The sequence below is a fragment of the Ixodes scapularis genome, unplaced genomic scaffold, assembly GCF_016920785.2.
Source record: "Ixodes scapularis isolate PalLabHiFi unplaced genomic scaffold, ASM1692078v2 PGA_scaffold8__174_contigs__length_109621045, whole genome shotgun sequence".
Classification (NCBI taxonomy): Eukaryota; Metazoa; Arthropoda; class Arachnida; order Ixodida; family Ixodidae; genus Ixodes; species Ixodes scapularis.
The window spans coordinates 70028129-70044743 of NW_024609883.1; the positions used below are offsets into that span (position 1 = coordinate 70028129).

Consider the following 16615-nt stretch of genomic DNA (forward strand, 5'->3'; position numbering starts at 1 on the left):
GTCACCTGCGTGGGTGACAATCACTCTTTCACCTTTTCCAGAAGGAACCTTTAGCCCGGTCGTCAGTCTAGACATGAAGGCTTGCCTTGCTGACTTTATGGTGCTGTCAGTCCACACCTTGTCAACTGTAAGGCCGGCGTTCTCCCAAGTCTCGTCCTAGAAGTAGATCTTGCGGTTCTGGGCTCTGTGCTTTCCGATTGCCCTCAAATACCGCCGCCTCCACTCGACGATGTCCTCTCTCTCAATTAGGAAGGAGTTGCGATTCCGTTTCTGTTTCTCGAAACCCATGTCCTTCAGCAGACGATACAGGGTAGACCCGGAACAGGACGGCAGCACGTCGTGTTCTTGGAGACGAGCGGCGATCTTCTACAACGTTGGAATCTCCCCCCGACGGAAGAAATTGTGCAGGCAGCTTCTCACGGCCGTCAAAGTGCACGCATCGTGATTGGAAATCCTCTTCCTTTTCTCAGCGAATTTCGGGCGCTTCTTTGAAGGAGATTTCACAGCTCCGTTGGCACGTTTGAACCACGCCTGATCTCGTAGACCGAGCTAACACTGATCCCCGTTGCGGCGGCAGTCAGGTTGACGACGTCCGCCACATTTTTTTCTTGGTACTGCCGCCGCATCCAAGAATAAACGTTCAAAACACACTGCCTTGTCCAGCTCGACAGTACATTTCCACTTGCGTGACGTTTGTAGTATACCCGAGGGGAAACGCCTTCAGGAAAGAGTGCTGACATCAAGGACCTATCAGCCAGAGTTGTTGGAGTCGCCATTTTGGTAGGCGAGAAACAGCGGCTGGCCGGCTGGCTACGAACATCGATCCTCAGATCTTGTGAGGCGTTGAATTACGTGAATACACGCGTACTAAGGAGGTGTAATATTTATCCTACTGAGAATAACAAATTTATTTAAGCTTAAATAACGCTAGCTTCCCAGAGAGCAAACTTTTATCGGAACTACTTCGCAGAACGGAATAATATGTGAGACGGCATGCGACCAATAAGCATGTGACGAGAGGGACACACCCACTTTTTTCTTAAGGTGAAAACGAGCATAGTTAGAATCACTGGCATGAATGGCAACAGTCCCCCGGTCATCGGGACGCCGTTGCTCGGTCATAGGGTGCACGAATAACGACAGAAAGCGTCGAATACTGCCAAAGGACCTCGTAGCTTGCATGGAATCCGGCAAAGCAAGTGCGACTGCAATGTTTTGAAGCTCCACCGCTTTCCGCATGACTAGAAATGATGAACCATTCATAAATCTTTGCTTGGAATAGGCCTATCTAAACGTAGCCGTTTTTAGTAATGAACAAGCGATACACGAAACCGGAACCTCAATTAACTTTACACCCAGAGCTGCTACAGATCGTTTTGCTGCGCTGCCTTTATCGCGCGTATCTGTGTTCTTATATCTCCTTGTGGATGAGCGACGAAGACGTTCTAGATGTACCTATATCGAACTGCAGAAAGCCTCAAAGCAGCCACGAGTTATTTTACTATTTTATGCAATATTTTGAGTACTAACCTCCAATTTCTATCGCTGACACGTTCGCTGACACGTTCGCTGCCGCTGTTCCCCTGTCGCCGCACTGGCGGATGCCATGACTCGAACAAAGAAACGTGCAGATCGCAACACACGAGACGCACCCTGCAGCGACTATCCCGCGCTTTAAAGCGCCTAATCAACAAAAACAACCCACCATCGACACTCCAGGGAGCGCTTTTGCCGGCTCTCTGTTATCGCGCAGGAGATCGCGATTCAGGAAAACCGATAGGACTACCTTTTCAGCAATTTCTAACCTCACCCGGCGGCGGAAATGAGCCTTCAACTAAGTGTTGTAGAGGATAAAACCGAATCAGTCACTACTGCAAATTATCAATATTAAGATAAATTCAGTAACAAAATTTTACAAGCTGAATCAGCAATTATCACGAGAAAACTGGCACGCACCTTGCGAGCGTGCCCCATGTTCATCGGCGGTACAGCGTTCGGTGCGCGCTCCATTCACAAAACGTTCCGAGCACAGTCGAGAGGATGGCGTTTAGGAAACGTCTTTTCGGTTTACGGACGCAATCCACCGCAGCCAAGACTGGGGTCATGGGGAAAGCGGTTGCAGCCGCTATCGCCTTGCCGGATTCCTTGCAAGCTACATAGGCCCTCGGGCAGTATTTGACGCTTTCTGTCGTCATTCGTGCACCCTATGACCGAGCAATGGTGTCCCAATGACCGGGGGACTGTTGCCATCGAAGCCCGTGGCTCTAATTAAGTTTGCGAGTTCAAAACAGAAAAGAAAGCGCGAACAAAGTCGGGGCACAGCAGACACCCAACACCGGCCAAGCCTCTCATCCGGGACTTTCACTCTTTCTACACAATCAGAAAGGAGGAAAGCGCCGGTAGCCCTTTTCCTTTTTCTCTCTCGCCCTCTTTCAGTAAAACGGTCTATAGTGTGCGGCGAGCGGTCGCAGCCAAGACCATCTGGTGTTGGCTGCGCGAACTAAAAAAAAAAAGCGAACTGATTAACGAATTGGACTCCTCCAGTACCTTTTACACAGAGAAAAAACATTTTACAGCGTGAACGCGCTTGAAACCAGAAAGCGCGATCAGCTGGCACGCACCCAGGGATGTCAGAAGAACCCGACGAGGTAGGCGGACCGAGTTTTTGTGTCGCTTAGTGAGAACGCCTCTGACTAGGCGGCGCTAAAACTAGTCCCTCAGCCGGGAGCAGGCGCTTTCATAGGAAGCGCTCAGATGGAACGGTCGTAAGTATAGAGTAGAGCACTATATAGCTCCTACGGAGCGAAGGAGCTATATAGTGGTCTAGTATAGAGTTGGTCGTGGTCTTTACATCCGAGGTAGAGCCACTAAATGAGCTACGCTTAGAGTATCGGCACTCCGTTCCCCGACATTGTTGTGGGTGCCGCCATTTTGGCTCGTATGCAGAGCAGACGCAACTGACGATCATCATGATTCAAAAGTGCGACTTCCTCGGCATTCGGTTCGGTGTTAGAAAGGTTATGTAACATTGCTTTGCTCTGCCGCGAACTGTTTGAACATTTGTGGAGGGCGGAAAAACGCTTCCTGTGATTTCAGATAAAGCTTCAGATAACTGGCAACCATGATTTTAAGACACAATATGGCCAAGTGACGTTACTCTGAAGCGTAGCTTATTTAGTGGCAGTAATCCGAGGAAGGCGCTGCCCATGACGGTGTCAAGGATGATCCGAGGTTTCATCCTCTGCGACAACAAAGTTAAAAAAAAGAAGACATACACATATAAGACGAAGGTTTATTTAGTATTTTACACGCCTTTTTATTTTATTAAGGTGAAATTAAATGGGAAACTGAAAACTGAGGCATTAAAATTGTTGTTAAAAGCCGCTGTGCCGACTATGCGCATCTGCATGCTGCAAGCAACACTGGCCATCGCAACGGCAGAAAACGCTCATGTGAAATGTGTGAAATGAAACCTAGCGATCTGTGCCGCCGCGCCGCTAGAGGCAGCGATTTCGGCCGCGGAGTCGCTGCATGTGAAACCCGCTTTAGATTCGTCGTGTGCTAGCGTCCGCTGCGATTCGGGTGTTTTGTTGCTACGCAGCTAAGTGTCGCCTCCGATATGCTCTCCTTAAAATACTTTTGAAAGGTAAACTATATTGGTTTTGGACTTGTTGTCCACGCAATGCTTCAGTCGTCGTCGTCATCGTCGTCCGGAACGGCGCAGAGGGATACTTTCTTCTCTTTTCTTTCTCGCAGAAACGTGCCCCCTGATGTCTCCGGGAACAAAGCAGTGTGTTTGCCGTTTAGCCATCGCAGGCGTAGACGCATGGGGCCATCTCTACAGGAAGAGCATTGGTGAAAACACGTTCTGCATACAAGAAGGGTCCGTTCGTGTCGACAAAACGCAGCTTTGTGCGCAGAGCGAATTCGTCTGCTGCTCTTTCACGGGTTGTGGTGACGTCAGAACGCCGATCTCTGATGGGTTTTCTGATTGAAGTATAGTGGGTAGACCTCAAGGCGCCTTCGTTTCAGGTCCACATGCTATTCCTCAATCAGAGCCAATCAGAGGTCGGCGTCCTTCTGACGTCACCGCAACTCCTGCGCAAGAAGCAGATGACTTGCTCTCCATATAAGAGAAACAAAATTTTTTGCACAAAAGAACCGTTGAAGAACGGCATATTCCGAAAAAATGTCAAACCGCGGTGCAAATTTAAAAGAAAAACAAACACAAGGTGGACACAATTTCAACAAAATTTTGTCAGTGACACCCGTGATCGACCAATATCATCTAGAACAGTGGTTTTCAATTGTCGATGTTTTGGGGACCCCTCGTAGATCGGCTGAGATGATGGAGGACCCCGTTCGCGTTGAGGGGAAGGAAAAGGTATAGGTTAAGTATGATAATGATTTAATAAAAGGATATAACTAAGGGCTGCTGTGAAGTAGACTTATATCATTGACATCACGAGAAAATTCACCAAAATTGGAACGTTTCTTCTCAAATAAAAAAAAAAAAAAAACTTTTATTTTTGGGCTTGACTGATGAGGGAGAGCTTCGCAGACCCCTGGAATGCCTTCGCGGACGCCAAAGGGTCAGCGGACCCCCATTTGAGAACCACCGATCTAGAAGACAAGGATTGGGCATGACGACATTGTCGGTGGCTTTAGCAGGTTTGCCGCCCCAAGCGGCAAACCTGCTAATGCTCGACGACAGTTGCCGCAAAGCTCCACACTCGCCCGTCTTGGTTTCAGCACGTAGTATAGTTCTTTTCACCAAAGTCCGGATGCAACCGACGCCACGAGTTTATAGGACCATTCAAACAGCTTAAAGGAAGCAAGTCACTGGGCCTTCTCTGCACATGCTTGGTTCAGCAATGACAGAACACGTACTCTAACACGACGAACGTGATCTTGGTGCGCTCTTGAAGTAGTTTATTTGGCCCCATCGTCGTGTTCGTTGTTAGATGCTCCAAGGCTTACTGGCTGCGAAGGTGATGCAAAGTAGGTGGCTCTGGCTGGATCCACCGGTGATAACGTTTGGTGAGCAACGAGGCAGGCTTTGTCTTCCAGGTGGTATCTGATCGACAGAGCGGGATTATGGAGCGAGAGACAACTCTCTCGCGATGCGGGACAATCCGGTTGTGGTGGAAGTGGTCGCTGCAGATGCTGCCGAGGCCAGGTCTTGCCCTCATTCCGTCAAGTGCCAGAGGTTAACAGTGCCGGATTTGAAGTGAGAACGCGAACTCGGGCTTCTCGAATCGATGAGACGCAGCTTCATACCTTTCCCCGCTGTTAACGAAACATGAAAAAGAAAGACAAAGGAGTCATTAAACTAGTTTGCTGTTCTCGCTGGTGCAGTGAAAGTGAGCTGGAGCTATTGCATGCGCGAGAAAAAAAACACCATCCATACATGGGGATAACGTTTCTTGGCAATGAAGCGAAAGCTATGCGCAGAGCAAGTCGTCTGCTTCTTGTGTGGTATTTCCACTGACGTCAGACCGATGCCGAGCTCTGACTGGCTTTGATCGATGGCTTTGATGGTGGGTAGACCTCAATGCTAGATACCTTAAGGTCTACCCACTATTTTGTTTCAATTAGCCAGTAAGAGCTCGGCGTTCTGACGACATCGCAACCCCTGTGCAGGAAGCAGGCGAACTTTTGCTCCGCATTGGTGCGCGTGCGCTCGCGCACATTGTACGCCGATCACGGCTGCGCTTGCGCGGTCCTCGCTTCTTCGTACGTTAACAAAAAAAAAAAAAAAAAAAAGGATTTGTTGCCGAGTAGCGAAGACAAGGGCTGGTCCCTCGCAACACCGCCGAGAAGACAATGCCGTAGTGCCGACATTTTCGCGTCACAGCGAAGGCCAACGCTGGACACAGATTGGAGAGGAGTGCCGCGTCAGCGCTCGGCTTCTAGTCAAATTTAAACCGAACGTTGCCGCAATCGTCGTGTCCAATCTGCCCCCAGCGTTGGTCTTCGCTGATGACGCCATCTAATTCAGCACTACGGCTTTGTTATCTAGGAAATAATGTGCTGTGACCCCCCCCCCCCCCCTCCCGAAACATCATAATTAGTGAATTGACGCCGCGCTGCCTACCTCGCGTCAGCTCCACCTTTAGAGCACCTAGCAGCCTCTCACGATGAGCGCGACATGTACCCAGTTCTGTAGTGTTTGATATTGCTGAAAGTTTGGGAGCTTCCAACAGAGCACAAGAACGACCTGTTTGGAAAAACCGGCCTGCTAGAGTTCCTGTATCCACAGAATAACCCACAACTCGAAGAGGGTAGCCTCCAGGTTCGGAGTCAATGTAGCTAAATCTGCTCCCGAAAAACTCAAGACGCTGTGTCCCAAGGTCAATTTCGAGAAGCATCTACAAGCCCAATGCAGTGTTCACCACATACACACGTGTGTCACCTGCCGTATAGGGGTCTTCTATGAGATTCCGCTATCCTGTGACAAAGTGTATGTTGACCAACCTGGTCGGTGTGTCAACATCAGTCTACGTGAACACGCCCTTTCGCTGAAATCATCTCCGGCAGGACACCTCGCCCTACATATCCGAGACTGCAAAGTTCTGCAATATCCGAGACTGCAAAACGAGAATCCACAAGCAAAACCACAACCCGAGAGCCAGGGAGATTTATGAGGCTCATATTATCAAAACCAGAGGGGACGCTTGCATTAGCCCACCGTCAGTAGCCTTATCTGTCAGGGAACTCCAATACTTCAATTTGTTTTAAAACGCTGGAAAATTTTTCAGTTTTCCTCTCTCTCAGATTTTTTTTTAAACGTCTTCTTTCTTTTTCTCTAATTTTTGTTCCCACATTTTTTTTCTTATTTTCTTTCTCTAGACTCATTTCCCTGGTCCTGTTTTTCTTCATAGCTTTTCATAAAAAGAGGTATATTTTTTTCCTTAAAAATTTTGTTTGACAGCAACCTTCCTCTTCCTTATCTTTCACTAAAAAATCTCCAATTTCGTTTTCCTCTTTCACATTAAAAACGCCAGTTGATAGTGTCATGTTGCTAGTTAAGCTGAGGAGGACGGTTTAAGCAAACTGTTTAATAAATACATACGGGATCAAAGCGGCAGCTATGGCGAATGCTCGTCAGTTCCAAACGCAACAGCGCGTGCCACCTTCTGCGAGCGTGCTCAGTGGATGTCCTCTTCTTCTAAGATCAGAAAGCCTCATGACATCATAACATGCCCCCCTTCTTCTTTTCTTTTTTTTGAAGATAACGCAGTGCGATCGCAGCACTTGTCAGTCTCTGTATCATAGCGGCTTCACCACAACGCGTCGACTTCTTGTTTTTTTGGTTATCCTGTTGACCTTGTAGACGTGGAAATGTGTTCAAGTGATTCGCCATTTGGAACTGTATGGACATAGTCTTCAGCAGCTTCGTTTGAGACTGTAGGGAAATAGTTTTCAGCAGCTGTATTCGTTTCTGCTGTTCCATGTGCTTCTTTGGTGTGGTGTCTATGATGATGTTATGAGGCTTTCTGATCTTAGAAGAAGAGGACATCCAGTGAGCACGCTCGCAGAAGGTGGCACGCGCTGTTGCGTTTGGAACTGACGAGCATTCGCCATAGCTGCCGCTTTGATCCCGTATGTATTTATTAAACAGTTTGCTTAAACCGTCCTCCTCAGCTTAACTAGCAACATAACATGGTGTCAGAAGTGGTGAGCAGCTCAACGTCTGTATTTTTCATTTAACAAGCAACAGCAGCAACAATATGGCATCTGCTTTCCTACAACCGCCGGCTCCGTTCCATCCTGGTGACGACCCAGCAAGAGCATGGGAGGAGTGGAAGTCATCGTACCTTATCTTCGAGGCAGCCTGTGAAAATGGATCGAAGCCTATCGCAACTCGGAAAGCTTTTCTGCTCCACTGCCTTGGATCTCAGGCAAGACGAATTACGCAAACCTTTTCTCTGCAACCAACAGGAGATGGTCAAAGCGGGCAAAGAGAGAATGCAGTAGATTACATACTGCACGAATTTGATAAACTGTATGCACCTTACAAAACCGTGACACAAGCGACAGCCATTTTTAACACAATGTGCCAAAAGCCAGAACAAACCATTGACGAATTTGTAACTGAGCTAAAACTGCAGGCTCAGAAATGCGACTACGAAGCTCAAGAAAACAGGCTCATCTGTGATCGTATCATCATTGGGATACGAGACGTGGCTTTGCGCGAACGGTTGCTTCGTGAACCGAGTCTAACCCTAGACAAAATCATTTCAACCTGTAAAGCAGCTGAAATCTAAAAAAAAAACAAAAAAAAAAACACGTGAATGATATTCAGAAAACTGAAGACGAAGTTAGAGTTGATGGACTCTATTATCGTCAGCCATCTAGCTTCAGAGCAGCGCAACGAAGTTACCGACCATCCGGACCACAAAAAGACCAATCCAGCAACCGACAGCAAATTTCATGTTCGAGATGTGGTTCTTACCATCAACCCCGAAACTGCCCAGCTAACGGAAAGCACTGCCTTTCGTGTGGAAATTATGGACATTTTTCCGAATGTGCAACCAGACACAGCAGAAAACCTACGGATATCGATGTGTTTCTGCAGTAGAAGAAACTTCCAACTCATCCATGAACAATGACCGCAATGAAACGATCCATTTGGGAGGCATAACAGTTGGGCCTCTTCCATTAACCAAAGCCACCAAGTTTGCGCAAACTGGGACAGAGCTGGAGAGGCAGTCAAAGAAAAAAAAGGGCATGCTGGCATCTCGCCCCGAAGAGGGACAAGGCCTGATTTCAGAGTTGGTGTTGGCAACGGCAGAAATGCAGCGAATGTCTTTGGAGCACGAGAGAAATATCGAAGCGAGCTTTGGCCGTGAGCAGGCCCTTCAACGCGAGTGCAAGGCAGCTTCGGCTCTCCTGGGGAAGATGCAAGCGCAGCAAGCAGAATTTTCTCATGCCAAGTATCAGGAGTCTGAAGCATTGAAAGCCCAGTTAGTTTCTCTAAGTGAGGATTTGTCAAAGCAGCTGGAGCTTGTAGATGCCAAGGTGGAGGAAGCGAACACCCTGAAGGAGAAGTTTGAAGCATCTCAGCTTGAGCTCGAAAGGTTTTCTGCCGAGTACTGCATCTTGCAGGATGTCCTCTTCTTCTAAGATCAGAAAGCCTCATGACATCATAACAGATAGTAGCGCTTTGTCCCCCCCCCCCCCCCCCCCCCGTCCTGTCCTGTTCTTCTACTTTTGCATGTCTTTTGCGCTCTTGTCCTCTATTAAATGCGCAACGCGTTACTGGTTATTTCTACTTAGTTTCTTTTTTCCGGTAAAAAGTAGCGTACTTACTTACTCTTTTAACAAGAGAACGAGTAACGTACTTAAGTTACTCTTAAGGCCAAGTAACGAGGAAGGGCATTTTGTTACTTTTGAGGAGTGGCGTGTACAACTCCGTTAAAACAGCCGTGTTTTATTTCTAACCTGAGCCTATCAATTGCGACAAGGGCAGTTAGGCAATACGAAAAACAACTAAACAATAGGAGAGTGTAGCAACGCTTATTGCTGAACACGTCCGTCGAAGTCTTCAGCTGGGAATGCCCTTCACCCAGCGAACACAATATAAGGTTCGTTGGTTTAACCTTGTACAATCGTGTACATGTACATACCGAATGCAAACCCGGAGGTTGCCAACACGGGAAGGCACCGAACCCAATGTCTACCTCGAACTAGAAGTAGAGAGAACCGAAGAGAGAGGAGAATCCCAGATTTATTTCTTTATCCTCAAGCGCAACCCTGCCGCTCTTTTGAGCGCGTTAGTAAAACGACTCTTCAGCGTCGCCGGATATGTATTTTCATGGAAGCGGGGAAACATAACTGATGAAAACTTGGAGAGGCAGCTGCTGTTTAAAGGGGCGGTGTAACTATAATCAATTAGAATGCTTTTCACTTCACACAAGCTTACTGGCACTAGTGGGACTCATTGATACTCGTACGCAACCCCGCTGGCCAAGAAACTCCTTTGTTAAGATGTAATTTTAAGGACAAAAGCGAACGTTTTCATTCAACATCTCCTTCGAGAAACTTTATGATGTTACTGGAGGATCCTAGTATCCTCCTGTTACGATATTGGAATGTTTGAATGAATAGATTGCACCCGAGCATTGCGTGGACACTCGATTTGGTCTCGTGATAATCGATAGCTCGATAAGCATTAAGGTTACGTCACAGTGCACTGGCGGGAACTTTGAATTAAGCCTCGTATTTCTATTTTTTATAAAAAAAAAAACAAAAAAACTACGCACCTCTATAATGAAACATTTTTTTTTTTGTAATGTCCTGAAATACCATTTCAACGCCTAGCATGAAAACAAAAAAATTTTTTTTTTGAGTGTCAGAGGCTCTTTAAGGCACTGGATGGGCCTTTCCTGAAAAGGATAGACGGGATGGCGTACATGACCCAGAAAGACACGGGTTGGCAGAATCTTGCCCCGGGAGGTGACTTGGACTGTGCTAGACTTCCCGAGGCGTCGGACGGCACCAACATTAATATTGGACCTGAGATGCGAGGTGATCTCATTAGAAAGGTCTTTGTCGACGTCCTGAATTATTCTGTTCACCGTTGTTCCAGCCAATGGAGAGTATGACATCACCAGAGTTCCACAGAGAGCCTTCAAGTTGAGCAATGTTTTTGTAGCTTCACCACTTCTGGTGTCAACTGCGATGACATTTATTCTGCTGTTAAAACGAACCTCGTGAATGCCCTCAGGATTTGAGTTTCTAGAGCTCTCAAGAGCTTCACGCTACTGGGAGATGTTATTAACGTCTCAGCATCTGAAGGAACGAACACAACAGTGAGCCCTTCTTCGATGGCTTTTGATTGGACTATTGTCTCCGAGATGGAGTTGGAGTTGTTGCGCCGAGTTCTCTTTTGTGATTGAACTTCTTGATACAGGCCTCCGGTATCGTCGCCTTGTTCCATATAGTTGATGTCTGTTGTCGACGATGCAACGAAACCATCAGAACCAATAGAGTGTCCATCATCTGGTTGCGACATTACGGGTGCTTCGTTCCTTTGACGTTGCTCAGGAGCTATGCTCAGTGCTCAGTGCTATATTAGCCGCGTCAGAGGCGCCCGCTTGGGCCATTTCCTTGTTCGTTCACATGGACCGATACCAGCGGCAAAGGCTACAGTTTTATCTAAAAGAGAACGTGGCGGTCTGCTTGATTGCTTTGTCAGGCACAATGCGTTTAGAAATACTGCCCGTTAATATTTGATCTAAATTTTTCCAATAGAAGTTACACACTATTTCACCATGTACCGCTGTAAAAATTACAAGCACGAGCTCTTTGCTTTAGGGCACATCTTGGCGGCCAAGCTCTCGTGCATTAAAAGCAGCTGCGAACGCTATGAGCACGCAAAAAATCGGTGTGTATGTATGTTTATGCACCCTAGAACTTGGTCTACCTCAACGGGCGACGGGTCTCCCAGCTGTAGATGACAAATTTAGCGAGTGCAGTAGAACCGCTAGCCTGGACTCTTTAACGTGCACCACGCAGTAGTGGTACACGACCACACGCCGGTACGATGCTCATGCAGATCGAAACGGGCAGGGGTGGGGATGGAACCCAGGGTCCCTGGGTCCTGCAGCGCGAGCTTTCGCTCCACGTTGTCTGAAATGGTGTGCGCTAGCCCACTCGGCCACCGATCCCCCCTTATGAGCTCGCACTTCTAGTTTTGGCTGCGGAACAAGAAAAGGTGAAACTAAATATAACTTATGGGGGTTCACGACCTATATACTGTAATCCTGAGCTGCCCACAGGATGGCTCCCTATGGAATACGCTGTCGTCGATGAAGTGCGTTGCTTTGCCGTTGGGGGTGCCGGTAAAAGCTTTTGGGCGGCCCAAACGCGGTTAACCCTTTCCCTACCATGGACGACCTGAGTTCGTCCACACTGTTAATACCGCTCCCTGCGACGACAAGCTGGGCTCGTCCATGCTTCCATGGACGAACTGGGCTATACTTAACGTTCCGCGCTTTCGGTTTCTATTTTTTTTAAACTGCGGCGTACTTTTTTCGGTGTTTATATTAAAATACAATTTTCGTTTTTTTTTGGGCGTATATTTACGCCCACAAAAGTTTATCGGCTTTTTTCGGTGAATGTAAAATAAGCACCAACGGACACAGGATCGCATGATCTTTGTACGTAGCTCTGATATTTGTGATCACTCTAATGGCACAGATCCATTAAAAAAGAAATGGACACTTTATTTGGGAAATGTGTGCAACTGTCAAAGAAACAAGAAAAAAACATAGAAGTACAAACTAGTCAGATATGAAGCCTATACCCAATAAACATGGAACTTCACCTTCTCTGCATCAGGATTACGTGATCTCATTATAGTACACACACATGTACTTTTTCAGGTTCTCCTTCTTGATTCGCACTCTTTCTTTCCTGTTAATATGACCCTGAGTTTTGACAATGACCTCTCAACGCTAACACAGGACACTGACAGGCTGAGGAGATGAAGCGCTGCCTGAGCCAACATCGGCCAATCGACCAATTGTGACCGCCGAAAGAGACGCGGTGCGACGTTTTGAAGCACAACACAACATGCAGCGCTTGCATCAAGTCATTCTTCCTTACACCGAGTTTAAAAACACGCTCGAACATGGCGAAGTCATGGGGCATTTCGGACCTCACGTTCCGATTGATGATGCGCACATTAAACCAAATTCTCGTGGTGCCATCCGTGTATCCCATACAATCGGGAACGTTTCGATAGACACTGTCGTTTCACTTTTTCGCCACGGCTCTGCTGCACGACTGGAAGGTCAAAGTGACCTTTTCCGGTTAAAACTGAATTTTAGAAAATGGATTTGACAAACTTTTATTGGTTTTTATCGGTTTAAATCGAAAATGCCGAACCTAAAAACTGACCTTTTTCGGTTAAAACAAAATTTGCGAAACTAGATTCGGCGTACTTTTATCGGTTTTATCGGTTTAAACCGAAAACTCCGAACCCTAGCTATACTCTGTTTCAACTTATGTTGTACCGCAGTGAAGTCTAGAAGCGCGAGCTCATAACGTTGCCCTTGGTGCACGGGAGCTTGTGCCGCCGAGATGCGCCCTAGAGCAAGGAGCTCGAACATGTAGCCTTTTCGGCGGTACAACACAAGGTGAAACAGAGTATTGGCGACGTGCGCGAACGAAAGCGTCGCTGTAGTCGGCCTTCCACGACAGGCCGAACGCTGACTATGACGTCAGAAAAGGATTTATCATCGACGGAAATAAGAGGAATGAAAGAACTTTAATTTTGACGGTGTTGGCAGTGTTCCTTTGAGAGCACAGTGATTTCAAGCTTCCACCACGCTCATTACAAACACCATCGAACTTGTTGTTTGCAAGGTAACGACGTCACAAGGGGGAAAAAGGAGGGCGCCACCACAACAGCTCGCCGCTAATAGGGCGCATAAAAAAATCAGTATTTTCTAATCTTTTTTGCTAGGAATAGGGTTAAGAGTCTGTCTAGCGGCCGGCCCGCACGGCGCTCGGCTGGTGATATCTGTTTTTCGGGAACACCCACCGTAGCTTGGCGCCAGCACGCAGCAGTATCACGTAGCAGGGTGCGTCGCTGTCACGTTTGCTTGTCTCGAAGGAGCACGTTTCTCAGGCACGTTTTTCGGAGCGAAAAGAACAGTTTTTTTTCTCACTATCTCTCAGGCACGAAATCGCCCTGAATTTGTGCCTGTGGTGCCGAATGTAAAAAAAGTTTCAATATTAGAGGGAAGACGTGGCCTCTACAAGGAAGTATAATCTGAATTAAAATAACTGCAAAATACGAATCTTTTTTTTTTTTTTTTTTACGTTTATATGTCTTTAACTTTAGTGTAGATTGTTTTTGCGGTTACGCTAATAAAGAATGTTCGAGGATTCGGCAACACAGGTACGTGGATTTTTAGAAGTTTCTCTTAGGTGGTTGGCACATATGCAAACACATTTATACAAACAAAACGAAATAACATATCTAAAAATATATATTTATTATATATGGCTGAAAAAGCCTAACAAATAATAGGCTCGAAAGGCCTAACCGTGCTCTATAAAACATATGCTACGTTTAAAAAAAAGCAACACAGTCAATATATGTATATATATATATATATATATCTTATCTTCCTGACGAAGGCCGGACTCCGGCCGAAACGTCGAAGATTAAATCGTCCGTTGTTGCTGTTTTTCACTAAGGGTTTTTTTCTTCTCAGTTTTATATATATATATATATATTTTTTTTTTTTTTTTTACTTGGATTTTATTTGTTGTACACGTACAGTTTACTGCGCACCTGCCACTTAGGTGTACACGTAAAATCAGATGGCAGCGTCATATATTGCAAATGAAAACCTAGATGGCGCTTCAAACGACGGGAGGCCAGAGCCGTGTATTGGGAGAGTCTGGCCAATAGGCGGAGCAAAGGCCGCCGCCAGCGCCGAATATTCCCCCCGCGCTTAGAGCATAAACTAAATTTGTGACACAGCGTCGACCAATCAGGAGACCGCGACGTCACAATATTGCAAACGACATTTAAAGCGTGAAATAGAAGCGTTCAATCTCGGCCTCTCTACTCCATCTCACAAATTTCGGCAGTGAAGACAAAAGTACAGGCGCGGGAACCTATAGCTCAGCAAAACGCTTTTGTTTGTACGTGAACTCGTGCATAGGAGCCACTTTCCAAAGCCACGCGCTCGTGCCCATGCCTTTCTCTGCAATGCTGATGTTGGCTTGTTAGAACAGCGTCCTGTAACTGGCGGAAAGAAAACAGTGCAAAGGGTGGTGCGCGCGAGCGTCTGGAGACGCGGAGTCCCGCTCGGCCATCGCTCGGCTCGTGCGCTGGCTTTGGCAGTGCTTTCTTTCACCGTCTCAGCTGAAACGCTGTTTCTAGCAAGTTGGCCCTGGTTTGGAGCGCACGTTCGTTTATTCTACACTTGAATATTGGCGTGACGAACACCTCGCACGCACAAAGTTTGCAGTCACTGAGAGTCACACCTTTTAACTTTAGCGACGCTAAAACGGCTTGAATTAGTCGTGTCACAAATTTAGAGCTCACGACCACCGCTAGGGGCTGTTTCGCGGCCCGTGGTTGGCCCCGGGACGCTCGCCTATTCAAACCAATGTTTGGCCAAACTCTCTCGATAAACGGCTCTGCGGGAGGCGAACTGAAGTGAGCGAGGGGGGGGGGGGGGGGGGGGGGGAGTACCTTTCAACGCGGGAGTTCCACAACTGATGTGGTCTAGCAACGTTGGTGGTGTTGTCACTAAATACCCTGACGTTACGCGATGTCAAGTTTTCCGATAAAATTAGCGGAGAAATTTCGCGTGACGTCGAGTCACGCGACGTCAGTTTATTTTAACGGGGAAATATCCCACGACGCACGGCGACGAAAGGTCAAGTTTCCCCGCTAAATTTAGGGAAGACATTGCGCGTGACGTGAGGCCGCGTGGCCCGACGGTGTAGACTCGTGCTGTTACGTGATATCATGAGCGTCACGTGACGTCAATTTCCCCGCTAAATTTAGTGTGGAAATGCACGGACGCACGCACAATATTCTGAGATTAGGATGCTCCGTTAAAAGGCATTACGCCTTAAAAGGGTATTTAAAAGGCTCTACTTCACTCCCTGTAAACTGTAGATTTATATGATAACTTATATTATTGTAGAAGAATACGATCAATGCATCACACTGCTCAAACACCATAAAAAAGACGCGGCGCTCGCTGCCGACAAGATGGCGGAATTACTTGCAAACATGCCTGAAGCACGTTCGAAGCCTGGGTCCTCCTGCAGACGTACCCTTCTCAAAGCGCAATGATTTCAAGCTTCCATCACAACATGCTTATTACAAACACCATCGAACGTGTTGTTCGCGACGTTAATGACGTCACGAAAGGGAACCATAGGAGGACGCCGCCAAAACGTATCGCCGCTAATAGGAAGTATTTAGTGGCTGCCATAGCTGTGTGCGCGACTGCAGAGCGCGTGCTCATAGCGAACTTCCACAGTCCTTTCGCGATGTACGTTCCACACCAGCGAGACCACCGGTCTTAGCAGCGTATTAGTGTAAGCTCGTTTTGAACATGCGCTCTAAACAACGCCCTAAAATATGGCGTCCAGTGACAGGAAGTTTTGCCGCCGCCATTTCCTCTCGTGTAAGGAAGCACGTGCAATTACGAGCCTGCTGAAGTCAGCTTCACGCGCGTGCTCCACGTTCATGCTAGCACTCATGGGGCACCACTCGGGACGCCGTGCTTGCAAACGTGTACTTGCGACTCCGGCGACCTATTGAGGACGCCATTATCGGGCAAATATGGCGGTCTAATACAGGTTCGTGCCGTGCTATGTGCCAGCTCAACGCACAACGCTGGGGCGTCAGCGAGCGAGCACTGGACTCAAAATGATTGGCCCCACTTTTTATCCTCCACGTTTTGAAGCTGCGGCGAGGTGTTGGCGTAAACGTGCTTCAAGAGGCTTGACTTTCTTTGAGCAAGCGATGAAAGGATTGTCTGCTGTCCTTCCACGGTACTGATGAACGTTGACAAACGCAAAATATCTGGTTCACGCTGTTGCGCACGTTGTGTGCAGAACAAGT

At 47.4% G+C, this 16615-nt stretch overlaps 1 protein-coding gene across 3 annotated transcripts in view; it reads right to left on the reverse strand.

The window, feature by feature from the left end:
* The window catches only part of LOC115320083 (thiopurine S-methyltransferase), a 140717-nt gene that overhangs the window by 99781 nt on the left and 24321 nt on the right, over window positions 1–16615 (reverse strand). Inside the window, exon 9 of one of the 3 annotated variants that reach the window (XR_006076743.1) lies at window positions 4891–5289. The exons of 1 other annotated variant lie outside the window; for it this stretch is intronic. Coding sequence is in view for 1 of the 2 variants with exons in the window: in XM_040212350.3 (XP_040068284.1) it covers window positions 5189–5289 (101 nt within the window). In the remaining variant the exon portion in view is untranslated. Of the gene's footprint in view, window positions 1–4386; window positions 5290–16615 lie in introns of those variants that run through there. One more of the 3 variants, XM_040212350.3, reaches the window with a different exon arrangement.